The 21,848-nt window shown below is 40.1% G+C and overlaps 2 protein-coding genes across 2 annotated transcripts; one reads left to right on the forward strand and one right to left on the reverse strand.

The window, feature by feature from the left end:
* The first annotated feature begins 755 nt into the window (after window positions 1–755).
* On the forward strand, window positions 756–17,452 carry TRAPPC3L (trafficking protein particle complex subunit 3L). The gene is made up of 5 exons (XM_036381171.1): window positions 756–797; window positions 2,632–2,729; window positions 5,381–5,480; window positions 16,070–16,255; window positions 17,311–17,452. The coding sequence occupies exons 1-5, from the start codon at window positions 756–758 to the stop codon at window positions 17,428–17,430; spliced, it is 546 nt and encodes a 181-aa protein (XP_036237064.1). The 3' UTR covers window positions 17,431–17,452.
* Window positions 10,538–15,392, reverse strand: CALHM5 (calcium homeostasis modulator family member 5). The gene is made up of 2 exons (XM_036381169.1): window positions 14,829–15,392; window positions 10,538–12,108 (listed from the first exon to the last, which is right to left on the reverse strand). Exons 1-2 carry the CDS (start codon window positions 15,366–15,368, stop codon window positions 11,719–11,721), a joined length of 930 nt encoding a protein of 309 aa, XP_036237062.1. The 5' UTR covers window positions 15,369–15,392; the 3' UTR covers window positions 10,538–11,718.
* Window positions 17,453–21,848: the final 4,396 nt, after the last annotated feature.

The raw sequence follows: 21,848 nt of genomic DNA on the forward strand, positions 1-21,848 counted from the left end.
TCATTGCAAGGATATTAAGAAATAGGGGCTATAAAAGGTTAAGAATGAGAGAATAATAATTCTATACACCCCTTAGGAACATGGTTAGTGAAAGTGCCATTTGCACAAGCTGGCAGCTGTACAGATACAGAATTTATTCTCTGGGAAGCTGAGATCTCTCAATCTGCCCTGGCTGCTTTACACGAACATGGTGGTAGCAGTGCCTTAAAAGCCACACTTCCCCAACTTAGGCAGATATTAACTCTCCAGACTACAGCAGTAAGAGTTGGCAGACTACTATAGCTTCTTTAGATTGAAAACAATCAATTTTTATTTCCCTTGTACAGCAGTATCTTGCAATTGTGTTTTTATCCTTTAGAGCTGAAGTTTTTGTTAGCTCTCCAAACACCAAAGTCTGATAGAAACAACAAAATAAATTTACTGTCCCTATAAATGTAAGACCTGTTCTGTTTGACCTCCCATTTGTGCTAGCTGTGTATTTGATTACAAACAATTTCTATGGGCAGAGTGATTATTTCTGTTGTGGACAGTGGGAGATCTGTTGCCAGTCAAATTCCTCCCAAAGGGCTCAGTGCATGCAGAGAATAGGAGGAGCATCAGCAGCATTACAGACTGCAGCAAACACATCTCATGCAAAAGACAGAAGAGCAGAGAGGAGAAAAGAGAAGAGAAAGAGGATTGAGAGAAGACTGTGCTGCTTGAGGAAGAAAAGATATAAACTGACAATCAAATACATCAGGACTTACACAAGCAGCATGTCTCGGTCACCAGGAAGAAAGCAGGAGAACCACAAAATAGTAAGACATTTTTGTAATGTGTTATTAAAATAGTGCATGGAGCAAGGGTAACTTATTATTTTATTGATGCATTTTATACATTCCTATTTCTGAACCATCTGAAAGTACTGAAAGGATGGGGGTAAGATTGGTAGTACAAGAGCAGAACTGCTGACAGCATTTTTGGATGCTATTCCTATTGCTGGGATTCTGTACAGGCTTGGGAGAGAGGGGCACAAAGTTTCTGAGAATGCAATCTGCTCAGAAACAGAAGTCTAAGTGCTTCAAGTGTTTATGGTCTAAGATGGAAATGGCAGGTAAGTTTACATACCTCTGTGGTTAGATAGCCATTCAATGAAACACAGAGAGAAGGAGATCTCTGTTCTATGCTTGAATGGTTTGACTCCAAACAAACCTTTCTTCAGGATTTAAGAGCCTTAGGGCTTTCTCTATGGCGAATGGTGATTTTTGACAGGAACAGGGCAGTGGAAAAATTCCTGAAGACTTTAAGACAATGTTGTATCAATTTCTGAAAAGAGGACAGAGGGTCTCCACTGAAAAACAAATAGAAGAGTGTAATAAAATTACAGTTAATATACCTAAGTTTACAGACAAAAAGTATTCCAATGGATTGCAAATGTGGCTGATAAATTTGATTACATTGATATATTATGCTTAAGTTTCTCTGAGGTAATTTTCTTGTTGCAACAGAGACTTTTTGCTGAACAATAATAGCAAAGTAATATAGGACCTGTATGACATCCATTTACTCCATTGAAAACTTGTTACTGAGAATTTGGCCAAGAGTAGAATATTTCTTCAAACAAGAGTTATCACTAAAATGAGTTTGGAAAATGATTCTGCTTAAGATTTTGAACAATGACTTCTTAAAACAGCAACACTGATTAAACTCCAAACTTCTGATGCAAAGGAAGCAGAACTTTCCACCCAGCTGTTCTTACTTTGCTAGTGTGATTTGTTCTGTTGTTTTTATTGGTATTCACTATTATTTTTCCACAGGCTAAAGACAAAAAGCAGCACTGATCTGACCATATGCCAGAGGGCTATAGCACTTTAATTAATTGCTGTCCAAGAAGTTTAGTAAGAGTCAACCCAATCTCTCACTTAAAGGAAGGCTGCTTCTCCTGCTAAATACAGACTGTTCTGCAGTGCACAGATGTGATCTGACAGGGCAGGGAGAAAAGGAAACTCTCCTCCAAATTGTTGGACACCTGAAGACCCCGCAGTAGTGCTTGTGGAAGGACCAGTGCAGAGATATACCTTTGGCATCTTCAGTTGCTCTCCATGTTCCATGGGAGCTGCAATCCTCCCCATCCCTTTCATCTTGTTGTTATTCTTTACCCTTGTCCTGAATTATACTATTTTTTCATTATTCTGAGCTAAATTTTATCTACTTTTTACTTTTTTAGAGAAAGCAGCTAATAATTTGACTCAGATCAACCCTACTTTTGTGAATTGTTGTGCTACTGCAGAAGGATTGGCTCATTGCCTCTTTTCCTGCTGCTGTTTGTTATTATTCTTGGATGGCACTTGACAGAATTTGTCAATCCAGTTTACATACACTCAAGATGCAAGAATTACTGATAATAGTAACTCTGAGTATACCAAGAAATCATACTTATGACAACCAAAATGCTTTACAAATTCAAGTGAGGATCAATATAGATTCTGTCATGCTTGAAATGTGGATTTCAGTGATTATACATCCATGGACAAAAATTTCTTTATTAATTTAAATGTTATTTTTTACTTGCTTTTAATGAGCAGCAGCTTTAAAACATGGAAGAGTTGGATTGTAGCTTGCTTCATTTTTGATTTTCTTATTTTCTGACAGAGCAGAGAACTTTTTGTACTCACATATGGGGCCTTGGTAGCCCAGCTGTGCAAGGAGTATGAAAAAGATGAAGATGTCAATGCCTGTTTAGATAGAATGTAAGTACTGCTTTAAATGTTCAGTTTTTCCATAATGCTGTTTGTTTACATATATATTACCTTTCAGCTTTTTGTTTGTTATCTCACAAGTTCCAGCATTCTGTCTGTGGTTATAGAGAAGACACGAAAAAGGTTCAATATTCTCTCAACAGAAACAACACTAATTTGTGAATTAAGATCAACAATTAGCTTTTTAATTTTCTGAGAAAAAGTGTCAGGATTGTTTTCATAGCTTACACTTGTTCCTTGCTGATCCTTTAGTTATGCTAATTATGAATATAATCTTCTAAATTTCTTATCCTATGTCCCTCACTGGGGTAGGGACAAATGAGCCTCTCACCTTTAAAAGACCATACAGCAATGAGTGAGATAGCACAAAATGTCAATGAAGGTGAATTTTTACATGGATAAACTCCTTGGAAAATGAAGATCCAATGTTTACAAGCCCTGTCATCCTGACTGAGAGTCCTAGGCATTGCTACCACAAAAATGACAATATAATGGAGAATCATCAAGAAACAACTTTTTAGCTGGTCAACAAGAACATATAGTAAGGCCTTTGCCAGAACAGTTAGGCTTCTATTTCTGGGCAAAGTGGACATGCAAAATGGATTTACAGAAATCACAGTGGACAGAATAACCTTACCACTTTACTATGAACCTGAAAGTTTGTAATCTAGCTTTAGCACAATAACTACCCATGAGAGTAAATTTTAAAAAATTCATTGTTTGGGAAAAAGAAAAGTAATTTATTCACAAACTTATAAGGGATAACATCCCTCAGATACTTTTTTGTATTCATCTCTCATTCAGATCTGGTGAAAATCATACATTTAAAATATGCACAGGCTTCTTCAATGATGCCATGGTAGAAATTACTAGAGAGCAGTTTTGGAAGGTGTGGAGACAGATTTTGCTCCTTATGTTTTCATTATTGCAGTTGTTTCTATAAAATCTTTTTATTTTGAGGAAGACTTGATCATATAATGACAGGTTTCAATAAAACAGTATGTTCTTTACTTCTGTGATTATGAAACAGCCCAGCTTCACAAAGAAACCTCACATCTCAGCAGACCTGTGACAGGTGGGGACAGTGTACTTATCTCTCTCTCTCAGTGTACATATATAGTCTGGAGTGAGAAGGGTGTTTCTCACTGTACAGTTGCCAAGTAGCTGCTTACCAGTCTGTTATTAATTTGACTTTGCAAATCTAGGGCATAAAAGTTGAAATGTATCTAAGTAGTCTTGTATGTCACTAATACATACCTTGATAAATGCTGATGACACATTTGCCGATGTTATCGATACTTAGGCAATAGATAAATATTTAATTGTTTCTAGACACATGACATACTGCAATTTTAATCTTCACACTGCCAAATCCACTTTTTGGTCTTGTCATCAGCTCACTGTCTTCTAGCCAAAGATGTTGTACACAAACTAGTAAGAAACTCCACAGAGTTCAGGCTGCTTCACTGAGGATGTAGGGCCCCCGACAAACAAGCAGACACTGCCAACATCCACGTAACTGGGAATGAAGAATTTCCTAAAAACATTTCTGAGCTGAGTACCCCTTCTTATAAAATGTTTGTGTTGATGTTTTTCCATTTTTCAGAAAATGTTTGGAGTCACAGCTGTTTTGCAAACTAAGGAGTTATTGACCTTTGTTAATGTGTCAGAGCTAAATTAATATTTGTTTTATAAAAATTCCATTATCTTCCATCCCTTTTTGTTTGTTTTTCTTTTTTAAATTGTAGTATTTTAAATACAAAATGGACATGGCAGTGTACAAGAACCCTGCATTTGTTGTGGTAATGAGTGACGCAGGGACCCGAGGCAGGTACAAAGGAGTGCTCCTTATTGCCAAAAACCCGGCCTTTTGAAGCAGTTAGCCACTAACCAGTTCACACAGTTTTAAGGCACAGCAAGCTCAAGTCAACCAACCACCATACACCACAATGCAGACAGGATGTGGACATGTGGCAGTCACACAGCACGTCTCACATCTCTCACTTATCATCTCTCACGTTTCTCTACCCTTATTCCAGCCGGGTCACTCTCCCATAAGTTCCCTTCTACTTAGCCAAAGCCTCAGGCTGGAGCCACATTCCAAGGCCCTCCCTTTATAAAGCCTTTACCTATTGGTAACAGGTGTTAACTAACAACTTCTGGGTTGTTTTTTTTTTTGTCAGCTAGTTAGATGAAGGGAGATAACATGTTAGAAAAAAAGACAAACAGGTAATTGTGAAGGAAAAATGATAAATGAGGTGAAGAGGTAAGAGAAGAAAGTGAAAGAGATCAGGTGTGAGTGCATTTCCTATGGCATCTGAATACTGCAACAAGGGTGCCCAGGACTGGTGTCCATACGTATAGACAATGTGCAAACTGTGTAGACAGTTCATATCATCCTTGCCAGGACTATCATGCTTAAAGAAGTATGATTCCTTAAATGACTACAGGAACAGCAGTCCCACTGTGCTGTAAAATGTGGTAGAAAGAAGAATGTAGACCAGCAAAATGTGTTGTCATTAAGTCCCTCAATTAGGATCACGCAGCTGTTTTGCTGAGGAAGCGCAAGAGACGCATTAGGGACATGGCAGGTGGAAAGAAGTTCCCCATTGACAATGTTGCCTTCCTTGTTTCCTCCTCAGGGGATACAGCATTGGCATAAGGCTCATTGATGACTTTTTGGCTCGTTCAGCTGTGAAAAAGTGCCGTAGTTACTCTGAAACAGCAGACATGATTGCACAGGTAAATAAGATTTGCATTTTCTAAAGCGTCATCAGATTCAGTGATCTTAGTTTAAAATTATGTATTCCCTTCCTTTTTCCCCTTTTAGGAGCATAAGTCTTAACTGTCTCATACAGATGTTAAACTTTGATTTTTTTACTTCTGCCATTTGTCTCTTCTCATCATTGCCATAATTATCTTAGATATCTTATTACTTTAAAATGGTAATATTAAGAATAAATGGCAGGATTTTCTGCAAAATGAAAAATCTCAGTGGTAGCAAAGAAGAACTGTAAAAAAGTAAAACGAGAGAAACATTTTCCTGACTACCCACAAATTTAGTAATAAAATCAAAAAGATAAAATCAGAGCATGTACTTTCACTTACTTTGATGGAAATTTCCCTTTTATTGAGTAGCCGTTCACACTTCTGTCAGACAACAAGGACACAGGTTTCTAAAGATTGTTTGCCCCTACTGGCAAGTTAGAATTCCAAGGAATTTCAAAGAGAAATTTAAATAAGAATACATAACAAAGTTCCTCGGGGTAAGAAGCTGAGCTGGGGTAGGGACTCATTGGAAATGGTGAAGACAGCTGAATGAAACAGATGAGACAAGCAGCATTTCAGTCCTTGTTTTAAAATACACTGCCTCATTTAACAAAATTATTCCAGGCTGCAAAATCAAATTTTTGTTCAGTTTTACATTCTTCTTCAGGTGGTATTGGTACTTTATTTTCACATACATGTCAGATACCTGGTTTTCTGGGTCTTATTCCTCATAGTTCCCTTCTTTATAAATGGATTATTACAGCTGAACCTTCATTCTTAAGTACATGGTATTCAACAGCAAAGTGCAGTGAGAAATTAACAATGGAAAAAGACACTGTTTCTCTGCAGCTTGTACTTCCAAAGAGACTTATTAAGAGAAGTAAAAAATTATTTGGAAAGATTGGGACAAACATTAAAGCACACACTGTCCCTTTGAAAGACTATGTTTAGCAAACTCAAAGGAGTTCTGTAGTAGGAGTATAACATTTGTGAGGCAAAATGTGATATAGACAGTATTTTCATATTTCTTTGGCAAAACAATTTTTAAATAATCTTCAAGCACATTTGTCTGAGACGCATACCAACAAAACATGTCTAAAGGGACCCAGTAAGGAGCTGCAAATACTCTATCAAACTTTTTAGTTCAGAATCATGAAGCTGTTTACATGATCTCCTTAACTCTTCAGCAGAAGTGTTCCCAGCCAGGAGAAAGTGCTTAAATACTTAACTGCATTAAGTCTTCAGAGTTATAAATCTGTTTGAGGATGAGTAAAACCAGTTCAAAGTTAAAGTAATTAAGACAGTTCAGCAATTCAAATAGTTAAAGCCAAACCACCTGTTAACATAGCTATTATCCTTCAGTTCTTTGGAAAACAAAGAAGTCTGTAAGATCAGGCTGTGGGTGTTCCCTGTGGAAATGGAAAGAGATGAAGCAAAAGAAAAAAAAAGTATAAAATGAGAACTACAAAGCCTGCTTCCCAGATTAAGAAATAAATACTGGAGGAAAGGTGCACCTAAAGCAGTGACTGGGAGCTTAAAACTTCCACCGCTGCTTCAGACTGCAAAGCCTGGGCTTTACTGCTAACTTATACTGGCCTGGAGAAAGGCCAATAAGTTTTGATGAGGAGCCAAAGTGAGCCCTTCTACACTGAGTTCCCATGGTGTTCACTGTCTTCTCATGCTGGTCCTGTGACTTGGCAGGGTTAGAGTTGGGATTGAATTAAAAAAAAGATGAAACAGGCTTTTTATTTGTTGGGTGTAAAAGTAGGCTTTCTGGCAAATTGGGGTAAGAAATGGAAACCAATTGAGGAATGATATTAAGAGCAAAGCCCAGCTGAAGAAGTAATGCCCAAGATGGTATTCAGAATTTGGATCTGAGTATAACTGAGGATTACTTTTGAAATGAGGTTGATAATTTTTCTCGATAATCCTGCAAAATCTAATTTTTAATTCAAGTTATCCTCAAAGACCTTGATGTAATTGATCTGATCAAATGAGTTGCAAAAAACAGCTTCTGGTTTTAGATCTAATATTTATATTACATTCACCAGCACCAGGAGGTGTCTGTGTGTGCCAGAGGTGGAAGCAGCCTGACCATACCCTCTGGTCCACAGCAAGCTGGTGCTGGCTCACAGGCTCCACTGCTGGATTAAACAGTGCTGTGCCTAAGGATAGATCTGTTCCTGAAAAGCAGTGGCTGCAGAGATGGGCTTTACTGTGGACGCTCAGTACTCTGTGAACACAAGAAATTAACATCTCTGGAGGTCTTTGAAGAAAGCTTCCTGGAGGGGGATGACAAAGGATGGGGTAATCCAATCATGTCGCCCCTGTCCAGTGCTGTAGGACAGGAAAAGTCCGTCTCTGTGTCATGGAAGGTGCTGCCACACCAGGTCCCTGCATATTGACTCATGGCCAGTTTGAAGGTCTGACAGAAGCTGACAGAATTTATGAAGCTGGCAAATGTTGGTTTTCAGATCTCAGCAGGGAGAGGGAAATGCATAAGCAGGTTGCCTACTATGGTAGACAGTAAACAGGACATTGAAGTGCTGCACTGTGGAGAGTAAAGAAAAGGTCGGAAGACAAGTTTGGAATTGACAACAGATGACAACACCTTTAATATATCTTCCTCTTTCCAAACACTAACTGGAAAAATACTAAGAACGAAAAATATGGTAGCAGAAATATTACTTTGGCTGCCTTTCCCCTTTTAAGCAGATGAATTCTGGTCCTTCATTAATCTTGTTATTACATTGTCTGAAATCATGGTTTCAATTTTTTTAACAGTCTGTACTTACTTACTTGGTGTCATGACTTTTGCATAAAAAGTGTGGAAGTGAAAAGTCCCCAGTAGTATGTAGAGGGACTGAAAAGTTAGTGGCTTCCTAAATATTTCAGTAATTCTAGGCTGTGTTTGAGCACCATCAAAATGTTAACAATTTTTATTCTTGCTGCTTGAGAGAGAGAGAATGCTGACTGAGTTTTTTGAGAAAGGGCAGAGAATACATTTTTAATTCAGACTGCTTAGATCTTATTTTCTCATTAAGCAACGTATAATGTCATAGCATTGTAAACAACATTTTCAAAAGTGAGGTTTTACTTTATATGGGCATCATTTTGCTGGCAAGCCTATGTACGTGTCTAAACAGATATTCTTTTTTCTTCCATTTCATGGATAAAAATGAGACACATTTATGGGATGCATGTTTTAAACCACCTCATTCATTTTACCTTCTAGTCTTTTGGAGTCACAAAGGCTGAAAAGACCTTTGTTTTATGCTCTGAGAAGCTGTAAATGGTAGTTTTAAAGCAGTTGCTGTTCAGTTATAGCCTGGTTTTAAGAAAAAAAATCCTTTTATTCATTGATTTGCTTATCTATGCACCTAAATTATTGTTGCTGCCAAGACATTTTCATAATTTTCACTTTACAGCTTTGCAATTTGGCCTTAATTTGATGCTCCATTGCAAACCAGCTACTTCTTTTGCATAGTTTCCATGCAAGTTCTCTTTTACACAAGAATTTTTAACAATAGAATTTGGACAGATGCATCATACCATAATGTAAAGTACAGATGAAACTAAATTGAGAGCATATGAAGCCTAGCATGGTTAAAAAGTCTTTATTCTTATAACAAACTTCAAGTTTGATGGAGCAGCAGATGTGTAGTGGAAGAAGAGCTAAGAGAATTTAAAGACTAAACCAAGGGACAGACCACAGAAGATTGAACAGAAGTTTCTTTTTTCTTGTACATTCATATTTTGATGGGTATCAGAATTAATGCAAAATCTAAATTTTCCAGCAGAAAATGTTGATCTTGCTGTTTGGTTTTATTTGTTGGGTGTTTTTCTCTCTCTCCAGTTTGTTTTGGACAATAGTCTGTCTCTTTCTGCTATGGTAGCTGCTGGATTCAGGAACAACGTTGATAGAAAGCGGATTTTGCAATAGCCCCTTGAAGGACGAAGTTACATTTTTCAAACCCACATGCCAGTTGAAAACAGAGGGTCAAACTGGCTGTTATTTCAGTCTGTTTTCATAGAAGTATTCTAGGATCCACATCGAGATTGCATTAAGCCACAGGCATTTTGGTAAAAGAGTCACACAGCCCTGGGAATGGGGATCAGGGAGAGATGGGCTCCTACCAGGCACACACTGCAGCGCAGAATGTTCAGCAGCTCCTGAGGGTGGAGACACTCTCAACATGAGCTACCTGCAAACATGAAGCAGGCAAGGAGGAGGAGAGGGAAATTCATCTTGGATTTGCCCCTCCACAATAAAGCAGAATATAGGGCTGGGAAGTACTGCCATTTCAGATGGCCTGGGCTACTTAGGTGCAGAGCCCTAAGCTTTCTTCTGAGGGAAAAGAGGATACCAAAAGCTCTAAGTGGGATCACTCTGTCCTCCTACTTGTCTCTCTAAAAGCTGTGCTTCTGTGTACCAGCTATTATATCACACTGGAGGCCTTAATTTATCTCAACCCACTTGTTTCCTGTACTTCTTTCATCAACTCATTAACCTACTTGCTGTCCTCCCCATTGCATCCCTACTTGCTTTGATTTTCTGAGGAAGGAGGTGGAGAGAGTTTTGAAAAGGGAAGTTTGGCCCAGGCAGCGGGGCTGTCCTATTAACAGGTATGTTACTCCCTTTGTATGCAGGGAGGAGGTGAAATGGGGCTGGACAGAAGATATTGGGGCAGTTCTCATGAGGAAATATAAAACCAGACAAATAGGAGGGGTCATATAGCCTGGAAGTAGGTAGATGCTATACCAAGAGAGGCTCCTGGGAAGAAAATGGTTGGTGTATGTGCCTACACAACAGGCATCTGCTGTTGTGACTTTCATTACAGCAGTGTTGCATCTGTGCTTTCAGCTGCAGCAGGCTCATTTAAGCATACAACATATTTTAAGTATGCTGCTAAGTACAACATATTTTAAGTATGCTGCTAAGTGGGTCATCTGGGATGAAAGAACTTTAAAACATTGTCTCAAAGGTCACAAGTTCTTGAAAACATAAGGAGAAAATTCTAAGCAGAGAGTTGAATTAGCGCTTGTGTTTTATTTCATAAGAGTAATGGTCTGTATATAGATGTTTTTACCCACTGAAGAAACCAACTGAACATGAGAACAGCTGGGCAGGATATCCTGGTTTGTTGAGAAGAGCATGATTCAAGCACAGCAAAACTATGATTCTTTGCAGACTCAGAGAGACCGGCAATAAAATGCTGCACAAAAGCCTGCCCAGCTACCCCAGGGAAAGTAATTTTGTTCTCCTTTTATACAGCATTTGCGAATACTCTGAACACCCTGAGCCATGTGATGAATTCCAAGTGAGTGACGTAAAGCACAGGGCTCTGGGGTGAAATGTGTTTGTCAGAGGCACTGACCATGCAGTTGCCTCACCTGCTGGTTCTTCTTGCTCCAGAGACCAAGTTTTCCAAGGATCTTCAAAAAAATGAAAGTCAGTTTTCTACAAAAGAAGTCAGTTTTCTGCAAAAATATTTCCTTGTCTTAAAAAGTGGAATTTCCTTCTAGGCCTTCTGTTGTACACTGGCTGCAGGCCCAGAAACAACAATATTACAGAGCACTACAGGCTGCACCCAGTGCCTGAAACTTGCTGAAAACTAGAACTTTACATCCATACAAAGAAAAAGTCTAGACTGGGAGCAGATAACAGGGAGATGTCCTACAGAGGCAAAATATCCGAAGACAAAGAAGCCTTGAGGGATCGGTGGTGCCTCAAAACAAGGCTGTACCTGCAATTGGCCTGGAAATGACCTGGACAGAAAACCTTTACTTTCTGTGTTTTGGCTGTCAGAAAGGCACACGTATCTTGTTATTATATTCACACACTTTAAATGACTTTACTTGTTGACAGTCTCTAGACTTACATAGGACAAGCACACTACTTTACATAGCATTTTTAGCACATTTTACATAGCATATTGCTAAAACCCTCTTGTAGAAGCCATTACTCCTTTCTTTGTGCTCTCAGCTCTTGATGCTGAGCTAGTGACATGAACCCTGGGTGCTGTGGAGTGCTGCAGCCTTTTCACTTGTATAGGGAAATAATTTCATTCCATCCTTTCGGAGCAAGTAACTAACTGGGAGGAAACATGATGAAGAAGAAAGAGGCCATTGTGAAAAAAAACATAGAGATGAAACCAGATAGAAATATGCCTATTAACAAGATATAAAAAAATCTGAAAATATACTTGGTCTATGGTACTTCCCTTCTATCCGCAAGGTCCAGCATTGTCTCTCTTTCCTCACTGGTTCCTTTCTGGCCTTCTTCAACTAGCTTGTGAATCGTGCTATAATGCTGTTTGCTGCTGCTGAAAGAGTAGAGCTGGGAAGCATCTTCCCATGCCTGAAAAGCTGGCAGGGAAATGGGTTCTGGTTCCTTGTTTTCAAAAAAGCACTTCAGGTTTCGCTCGCTCAGCTTGGTGGCATACAGCTGGAAAATCTGCTCCAGTTGCTCCTTCTCCGTCCCCTCATACACTCTCCAGAACATCAGCTGGAGGTGGCTGACTTTTGACTGGCAGCTGGCACAGCAAGTGGTTAGCAGGGAGAGGAGGGCTGTGGTAACTATCACACACCAGCCTAAAATCTGGGAAGGCAAAAGAAATCAGTTTCAGGTTAAAAAAGACCCAAGTGAAAATGCTACTTGAATCATGAATGTCTGACAAAGTGACCACACTTTGTTTGCATTTGGTGCTGGCCTTGATGTTAGTGGGACATCCACATGGGGACTTGTCTTAGGTTGGAAATGGGGGTGTGTATTCTATTCCCATCAGGTAAAGGTGGGGCAGTTATCTTCTGTTAATTGGGCAGTTCTCTTTATCTCTTCTACAACCAATCCTCCCTCCAGGAGATATCTGCTGTTCATGGGCCATTGAGTTGCACTGCATAACTGAAAAAAATTACATCATCCCATTGTGAAAACTCTGCCCAGGGGGAGGAGCCAAGCATTCCTACCTGGATATAATCTAAGATTAGGAACAACACAGTCAGCCTTTTCCACTGGATTCCCAGAGGAGCAGCCTTCTCCCACTGGATACCCAGAGGTGCAACTGTCTTCTCCACTGGATTCCCAGGGGAAGACCAAGCCCATCTACACCACCATCAGACCTTCAGAGAAAACCTTCACCCCTCTACAGGATCACTGTTTCAGCAGAACCATGCCTGCCACTGCAGGAGGACTTCAGTCACCATTTAATGGGACTGCTACCAACACCCTGACCCACAGGGTGTCAAGTTGTATTCTGACTCTGTCAGTGGTTTCTTTTCTTTTCTTGTACTAATAATTTTTTTATTTTTAATTTTCCTAGTAAAGAACTGTTATTCCTATTCCCATATCTTCTCCTGAGAGCCCCTTCATTTCAAAATTATAATAATTTGGAGGGAGGGAGTTTATATTTTCCATTTCAAGGAAGGCTCCTGCCTTCTTTAGCAAACACCTGTCTTTTCAAACCAAGTCAGGACTGAAGAGAAAGAGTAAATCCATCAGCATAGAGGCTTCTCAATACTGCTCCTTTTGGTGTCTCTTTGGTAAAGGGTAAAGTGTTTTCTAACTCCTGAAAGCATTACATAAAACTACCCAACAAGAATTACTAATTTTAAATCATGAAGAACTACAAAACCAAAAAGGGCAAGTAACTTTTGTCCCAGATCAACCAGCCTTTTAAACTGTGACCACTGTTAGATGTTTTGTTTTCTGAGTTCTTTTTATTAGAGAAAACCTCCAACAAAACAACTACATAATTAACCAGCATCACTTAACTCTTTTTTTCTGTAGCAGCTTCAGATGTGGACAAAATTCTGTCAAGAACATTTTCAAAGAAAGAGCTACTTCCATAATTACTTCCTCAGCAAGAAGAGAGAATGGAAAAATGTGCCCGAACTGGTTATTGTGGGATGTTCTCCTCTAAGGAGAGCAGCAGTGGGAACACAATTTTTTCCTGCCTTGTGCCACTGACCTAGCCAATAGTTTCACTTGTCTGATCCACTGTGATAAGTTAAAAAAAAAAAAAAAAACTTGTTTTCAAACACTGGAAAAAGTTCCAGTGTGGGACAAATATTCTAGGGCTCAGAGGCTTGTATGAACTGGAACGGATTTCCCATGCTCTAATGGTGATGATATGGAGAGTGAACTCTCATGTGAACTCTTGCACTGATGTTAAAAAAAATAACCACCAGTAAAAATCTGTGTTTAGCTGATGTAATATAGAAAGTTTCTTCAGGGAAGTCTGTGAAACAGAGAAGTTTGACAAACAACTATTCTTAGGAATTGGTATAGAAGAATAGTTAGAGCTTTCCTTTATGTTTCCCAATCACTTTGTACTGACTAGCAATTTCTATGGGTACTTGAGAAATCGCTCTTTTTAGCAGTTTTTCACTTTCTTGCAGCTTGGAAAATGAACTCATATATTCTCATGGTAATACTGAATCCCTGGTCTTTCAGTATTTCCTATACATACACCTTAAAGTCTCAAGCACTATTTGTTGTTGCCTTCTAAAACTAACAAACAAATTGCTTTGTCTGCAATGCAGTCTTTGTCCTGTTTGCATGAGGACTTAAAAATAAAACCAGCTCTTGGAAAGGAAATTGTTCCAGATGGATACAAAAACTTGCCGGCTCCACAGAGTGTTTTCCTTTTTCTGTAGCTTTTTTTTTATTCTCTCCACTGTTTTGATTATTTGCCTCTGAATTTATTTGCATTACAATGCCGAGAGCAAAATTGTACTGCACAAATACTGTAGAAAGTAGTAAGATCTCAGCTTTGCATGATCTGCTTGCTTTATTGTTTCTCACTTCCTCCACGCAGGACAAAAACATGCTTACATTTGTCATCACAAAAAAGAGGAACACAAATAGAAGCATATTATTTAAGCAGTCAAAAGATATTTCACAAATCTTATTTTCCAGTATTTTTCTGCTGTTAGTGACCTACAGTTATCACAATGATTTAAAGTAGGAGAGCGTGGCATGAATTTTTTAATAGGAACAGACCCCTTTAATGCAGTGATATCTATTCAGCCTCCAAAACAATCCAGTTGGGTTTGGGTTTTTTTTTCCCTCCTTAGAGCAATCTCCATTCAGGAAGAAAGCTTTAGGTTTTCTGGTCTTATTGACCCTGCCATCAGTGAGGACCCCTAAGAAATATGGAACAGCTCAAACTGAACCAAAAGATGGATTGATTGTATGCCAAAACATTGTTTACATGAAGCCAACAGTTTTAACAAAACTTCTGACATCAGGATCTTCCACAGATAAATCAAAGCAGCAGTACAACCTGGATAATGCTCTTTGTTTATCATTTTTCTTACCTGGGACTGTGCTTGAAGTGTTCTTTTCAGTTCATCACTCTCTGAAAAGGGCAGGGAACTTTTGTCACAGGCTACCTTGTGTAGCTCTTCAAAGCAGCTCTCCGATTTGCTGTGGCAAACTGCTTGTAAGTAGGCAGGATTTTTCAAGCCACTCATGGCACATTCGTAAAAAGTCCCGTTGAGCAAAGCCACGGAAAGCCACATCACCGGGGCTACCAGAGCATTTAAAGTGATTTGTCCAAAGACGTAAAAGAAATGGCAGATATTCCCTCTGGGGAATATTTTCCTGGGATTCACCCAGCAGCCTGTAAAGAGTTTCCAGGTCTTGCTGTTCAAGAAGTATCCGATGACCAGCAAAACAAGAGCTGGCGAGAAGAGAAATACCAAACCGTACCTGAAGTTTTCGTTGCTGCAAGGGCATCTGAAAGCAACAAGAGAAAACACACGTTCACCTCCCATTGTCAGCAGCGCCATAAAACTGTAACCTATAGCGGTTTTCCGGTTCATAAAGAACTTCAGGATTGTTTGGAATGCATCCATCTCTGGTACTCACTAAGGAGGTGAAAGCCGGGACGGTTTCTCTCCGCTGGCAGCGGCGTGAGGCGGGGCAGAGCTCTCCGAGGAGGCGCAGCCCGGCTCTCCCCGCCTGCCCCCGCCCTGCCGAGATAGCGCCGTGATGTCACTGCTGCAGAACGCTGGCAGGCCAGATGTGGCACATCCACAGCGGCATTCACCCGGGCGCGGAAAGAAAGCAGGCAGTGCTCTGTGTGACCAACTGAGTTTGCAGTCTTGGAAGCCTTGTTCTTGGTGGGCTGTTTGTTTTTTGAAGTGACTGCAAATGGAAAGATCAGAGTTGCGGGAGATCTTGAGCTGTGATTACAAAAGTTGCTGGTGAGGTAGTGAATGACCTAATATAGATGCTAATGGTCCCAAGGGAGTATGACATGACTGAAAGGAGATGAGTGATAACAGTAAAACCACTTTGTGTCGGGTTGTAAATGTAGGAACTTCAAAGAAGAACAGCTCTCTGTTGTGTTTTCCTGGAGCATCACACAGCTCTAGATTTGCATTGCTGGTTCAAGCTGATCACGGAAGAGACAAATGTACTTTGATTTCTAGCCTGTCTGGCTCTCCCCCCTTATTTCCTGGGGTAAAATTGGTCTACAGGATACTTCTTTCTAAAATTTCACCTCTGGTTTGCACACAACACATTTAAGCGGCAGAGTTTCATTCTTTTGCAGGTTGCTTTCAAGATGTATCTTGGAGTCACCCCTAGTGTGAGCTGCAATAGTGTCACAGGGAATAAATTCTCCTTAATCCTGGACAAAAACCCACTGGTGGATTTTGTGGAGGAGCTGCCAGCGGAACGAGCGTCACTCTGCTATTGTAACCTCCTCTGTGGTGTGATTCGAGGGGCCTTGGAAATGGTAAGGAGGTGCACATCTGTTTTCTCCATTCTTTCTTAATTCACAGAAGCACAGGAAAACAAAATCATTTGTTCAGATAAAAGTAGGAAATATAGTATTGTTTAACCTCTTGAGTTAAATGTCTGTATCTAGATAAAAGAGGACAAGGCTGATCGTGGATCCTGAGGTAGAGAAGCACATGGGATTATCTCACCTCCACACTGTCCCTGCCTGGCTGTTCAGTCTGTTCAGTGGCTGACTTGGGTGCAAAAGCCAGGTGGGATCAAGAAGACAGGTAACACTTAAAGTGGAGGGACAGAGGGGCATGTTGGGTTCCTCCACTGCTCTCGGACCCTATAACAGTTCCCTGCACAGCTGTAGCCAGCAATAGTCATCCCAGATGCTTTCCAAATATGTCAAGATAAATAATACTCTTAGGTTACTGTGGTACCTGCTGAAAAAGAGAACGAAGTGTGGATGAGTATAATGTTAAAACCAAAGCATCAGAAGTGTATCAGATGGCAATTCAAATTTTGTCCTTAAATGTAAGGTTTTTTGCAAAGAAATAAATAAAGGGCTTAATTTGAAAATTCTGACCTGTAGAGCTTCTTCAGGGAGATTACTTTTGGGCTGCTTTTTTTTTGTCAGTATGCGATTCTGCATAGATCTTATATTTCAAGAGACGAAAACCTCAACCCTGCGGTGTTATGTTCATACATCAGTCTCAGAATTATAGCATCTGATACAAGACCCAGTAACAAAAGTATTATATCATAACTCTTAGTACATGACTAGGAAATTCTGTGATCACGAAATCATTAAGTATGCAATTTAGGGTCTCAGAAGAAAGCAAAGCACTGGGGAGAAGGGTAATGTGCTATATAAATTCCAGTGTCTATAAACTTCCTTTGTGTTAGCTTAGTTGGGAAAGCTATTTTAAAACTATTTAGATATCCATTTCCTATGAAACCTGGGAAAGGGGGTCCTCTTGTGGTAAGAGAGAGAGAAAAAGCTCATTAGGAGGGTGGAAAACTGGGCATTTTTTTGCTTAACTAATCAGACCTGATTCTTTCCAGGTTCACTTAGCAGCAGAAGTTTCCTTCCTCCAGGACAGGCTGAAGGGTGATGCTGTGACAGAAATAGGAATTACATTTTTAAGGAAGCCTGAAGACAGAAAGCACAGAAGGAACAAATGAAAGAAATATTGGGAGAAACCCTTGCCTGGGGATATTTTGTGCCTTTTGTTTTAGAAGAAGACAGGGTAAAAGTGGCTTTGCTGAGTCAGCTGTACCGGTCACCTGGTTGAAAGATGAAGAGAGCAGGGCAGCAAAGAGAAGGGGCAGGGCAGGGGAGAGCAATGTCAATTGTTGTGGCACAGATATCAGTAAAAAAGATTGAAATTATCTGCCCTTTCTTCTCACATACCCAGGCTCTCGAGCTTAATGGAAGTTTTATCTCAGTATTTAGTATAGTAGTATTTATTTGTCTGTATACCAATTGTTTTCAGGGAAAGCTGATAACCTTTACCCATTTTGTCAGTAATATTTCAAAGCATGGCTGCTAGAGGTGCTTTATTTCCCTGGCTGTGTGTGGTTATCCACAAAGGATTCCTCTGCTGTCATTGCTGTATGCAGTGTCTTGCTCACAGGTGCATGTTTTGATGTGTGATGCTTTGCCATTCATTGTCCTCCACACTGGACATCCTGCTGTCTTTGAAACCAGGGAGGTATGGGTCTTCACTGCTGCTGGTGGTGTTCTTTCCAGCTCTTCAGGCCCCACATGCAGTTTTGCTGGCACTCCTGCTCAGTCCTGTGCACACTCCAGGCTGCAGCACTCTGACAACTGCAGCGGTGCTTGTGTCTCACCAAGCTATGGGCCTTTCCATGTCAGCCTTCTCTCCAAGAGCACTGATCTTGTGACCAAACTGAACAAAGCATGATGTATTTAATGTGTAGCCATTGTGGACCTGTACTTGAATTAACTTGAATTAAAATTCTGAGATTGCCACACAATCTTTAACTTTAATTAAACTTGAATTAAAATTCTGAGATTGCCACACAACTGTTTTGGTGGTCGTGTTTTCTGTTCTTACCTGGCCTTCACCACCAGCTGTTGAACATCTTCCTCTTGGCTGTGGACTTGTTACCACAACCTGACTGGGAAGTAGAGAAGGAGCAGCCTCAGAGAAACCCAAGTTATAGGATAGGTTTAAAGTTGTTTGGTGTAATGCAAGATGTCTGGATAAGGGTTGGACAAAACCCCAGGTCCTAGCACAGCACCCTACCCACAAAGCCACCTTACCCTCTTCTCATCAAAACACTTCTTTTAAACTGAAATACCAACAACTAAGGTCAGTGTAGTCCCAAGTTAACTCTGATTTTATCACTGTGTTTTGTACCTTCTTCTCCTATTTTTCCCTCAGTCTGTTTACATCATGCTAAATGAGGGCATCTCTTACCTTGGGTTCATTCTCACCAGACCTGTACAGTCCTCACGATAATCTCTCTCCCTTTGTTTGTCTTAATGGTGTGGTAAAGTGGTGGTATAGCAGAATAGCACTTCAAGTGAGCAATTTTGAAGGGAACAAAAACTAAATTATTTGTTACACAGCCTTGGTCTCAGCCCAGCCGCTGTTACCTGCTACCAGTAAGAAGTGGCAACATGTACATGTAATAATATGTTATAACAAGTAACAATGTTCCCTGTCTTTTTTTTTAATTATTATTACTGTTTTTTTTTAATTAGAGCTGAAATGTGTTGTAGAGTTTGTCTGATTTCACTGCCTGTACAAGAGCCCTCAGTGGGGCTTTTGCTGGTTGAGATGTACATGTGGCTGACCACAATGAAGGCTGTTTATTGACAATGGCCATTTGTACTTTTTCCAACAACACTAACCAAATATTCTCTTCTTTAAATTTGTTATTATCTTGAAAGTGAATAACCTATACTGTCCTTGTTTTCTTAGAGAATTACAGAACTGTTAGGGTTGGAAGAGACCCCTGAGGGTCATCTAGTCCAACCCCACTGACAAGGCAGGGTCACCTAGAGCAGGTGACACAGGAACATCTCAGGTTTCTGTGGTTGAGATGACCTCCAAGGTATTAGAAAGTCTTTTTTTCCCAGCCCTGAAACCAAAGAAGAAGTCGAGATTCATTGGTTCTGCTTTTCACGGTTGTTTATTTTTCTTATCTATTACATTCTTTCTTTGACCTGTGAAATCTGTCCAGCAGGTCAGGTTGTGGCACAGTGACTGCCCTTGGGGAGGTGTTAACTTTTTGTACTAAGAACTACGTGTACTTTATTTACAATAATTTTCCAATACCTATCACCTATGTTAGACAGTTTGTCTCTACTCTAAACCAATCAAAAAGTGTCATCATCCCAGCAGAAGATGGAGGACAAGAAGAAGGAGAAGAAGGACAGGACATGCCCAGATTCCTCCATCTTGCCTCTTGAACCCCCATTCTAAAACTCCAAAATTCTACTTTTTTACCCTGTGACACATTAACTATCATTCTACTCAAACTCTTGTGGTTTGCAAATCTTCACACAAAGTTGGTAATTTTTTCCATGGACTAAAATCGAAGCCACAGGTGGTTTTGACTCTGTGCCAAGGTCCCTCTGACCCCTCTGCTAGGGTCTCAAATCACCCAGAGCGGCCAGAGGAATGTCCTGGGTCCCAACAGGAACACATCTAGGTGAGTCTGGATTGTCTCCAGAGAGGGAGAATCCACGACCTCCCTGGGCAGCCTGCGCCAGTGCTCTGCCACCCTCAGTGTAAAGCTCTTCTCATGTTGAGGTGAAACTTCTTGTGCTTTAGATTGTGGTCATTGCTCCTCCTCCTGTCACTGAGATACCAATGAAAAGAGTCTGGCACCCTCCTCTTGCCACTCACTTTTGAGAGGTATTAACGAGATCCTCTCTCAATCCTCTCCTCTGGACTAAACAGGCCCAGCTCCGGCAGTCTCCCCTCATAAGAGAGATACTCCAGACCCAAATCACCTTGTGGCCCTTCTGCTGGGGCCTCTCTAGTAGCTCCTTGTCTTTCTTGTACTGAGGAGCCCAGAGCTGGATACAGCACTTAAGATGTGACCTCACCAGGGCTGAGTAGAGGAGCGGGAGCACCTCCCTTGACCTGCTGGCCCCACTCTTCCCAATGCACCACAGGACACCAGTGGCCCTCCTGGCTACCAGAGCACTGCTGGCTCATAGTCATCCACCCAGACACCAGGTCCTTCTCTACAGAGATGCTCTCTAAGACGGTCAGCCCCTGCACTGTTACTCCATAATCATCAAGTTTCTCGGAAGGAAAAGAGCACTGAGTAAATAAGTGACTGTGATGAATATGTTTAAAAAATTCTTTTCTACTCGAGAATTAAATCTGGTTTTGCCTTCATGTGTTATATTTTTAGTTTATAGTGAGAAAGAAGCTTCAAACTCGTTATATTCAGCTAGTTAAAATAGGCTCTCCCCTTCTTCCTTCCTTGCAAAATGAATGTAAAGAATAAATTCTTGGGTTTCCTGCCTGCCTGTCTAAATGACTTTTGAATTTATTGTGTAGAAAGAGAGAATTTCTGGGAGAAGTAAATGGACAGCCTGGACCAAACAATCTGACTTACATATCTAAAACTGTCATAGCATGGCATCCCCGGCCAGGTAATAATTAGCATTGACTCCATGATTCCAGAAGGCTGATCAATTGCTTTATTATACTATACTTATTAAGAAACCCATCACCCTTACAGACAGTCCAATACAGTTTGACCGAATTGGTCCTTTAATTAAAACGCCATCACCATTGGATAATTAAGAAAACACCCTTTGGTAAACAAACCTCCATAACACATTCCACATGTTTACAACAACAGGTGCAGCAAGTGAAGATAAGAATTGTTTATCATTCTTTTCTTTGATATTCTCATAGCCTTCCCCGGGACAATGCCTGGGAAAGTTGTGTGTTGCTCTCTGTGGCCAGAGAGCTGCTGCCACATAAAACACTCTCTTAAACAACAGCTTTTCAGGACAAAAGTGAACTTTATTATTCTTCACTCAAAACTTGTATCTTTATTTATTATATTAAGATGTTGTTTGATAAGCATACTACTACTTGCTAATATGGATTGCAGATTTTTAATGTCCTTAAGTGTATGAATGTGCTTTTAATGCTTGTTAATATATAAGCTTCACCCTACATCGCCACGGTATGCATGAGCCTAACCCCTCAAGACAAGCTAAATTTTTTAATCTACAGCTTGCTCTAAGCTTCACTGAAAGCTTCATTTTAAAGAGAGAGCTAAAAAACTAAGCTGCATTTCTGATGAAATCTTCCATTCCTGTCTTTGTCTCTTTGATAAGATTTGGTATTGTCACTCCACCTGCCAACTGCTTTTGAGGTATCGGTAATAATTTGACATAATATGTGCTGATACCTTTGTGGATGCTGATTATTTTACATACAACTCTTCTTAATAGACAACAACATAAGAAAAGTGCCTTTTAAATGTACTTAAGCAAAAAGTAAATCTACTGAGGATTACAACTATTAGCTTTCCCTTTCAGCTTGCATAGATTTCAGTAAGAGCAGAGAATAAGACTCTTCTTATATCAGTAGGCT

The sequence above is a fragment of the Molothrus ater genome, chromosome 3 (assembly GCF_012460135.2).
Source record: "Molothrus ater isolate BHLD 08-10-18 breed brown headed cowbird chromosome 3, BPBGC_Mater_1.1, whole genome shotgun sequence".
In the NCBI taxonomy this organism is placed as follows: Eukaryota; Metazoa; Chordata; class Aves; order Passeriformes; family Icteridae; genus Molothrus; species Molothrus ater.

What these genes read in the sequence shown, in the direction of transcription:
- CALHM5 (XM_036381169.1), bottom strand. Translation starts at nt 15,368, where the DNA reads ATGGATGCATTCCAAACAATCCTGAAGTTCTTTATGAACCGGAAAACC. An exon ending in CACTTCAAGCACAGTCCCAG is followed by an intron (nt 12,109 to 14,828) that starts GTAAGAAAAATG and finishes TTGCCTTCCCAG; the next exon opens with ATTTTAGGCTGGTGTGTGAT.
- TRAPPC3L (XM_036381171.1), top strand. Translation starts at nt 756, where the DNA reads ATGTCTCGGTCACCAGGAAGAAAGCAGGAGAACCACAAAATA. An exon ending in AGCAGGAGAACCACAAAATA is followed by an intron (nt 798 to 2,631) that starts GTAAGACATTTT and finishes ATTTTCTGACAG; the next exon opens with AGCAGAGAACTTTTTGTACT. An exon ending in TTCGAGGGGCCTTGGAAATG is followed by an intron (nt 16,256 to 17,310) that starts GTAAGGAGGTGC and finishes GATTCTTTCCAG; the next exon opens with GTTCACTTAGCAGCAGAAGT.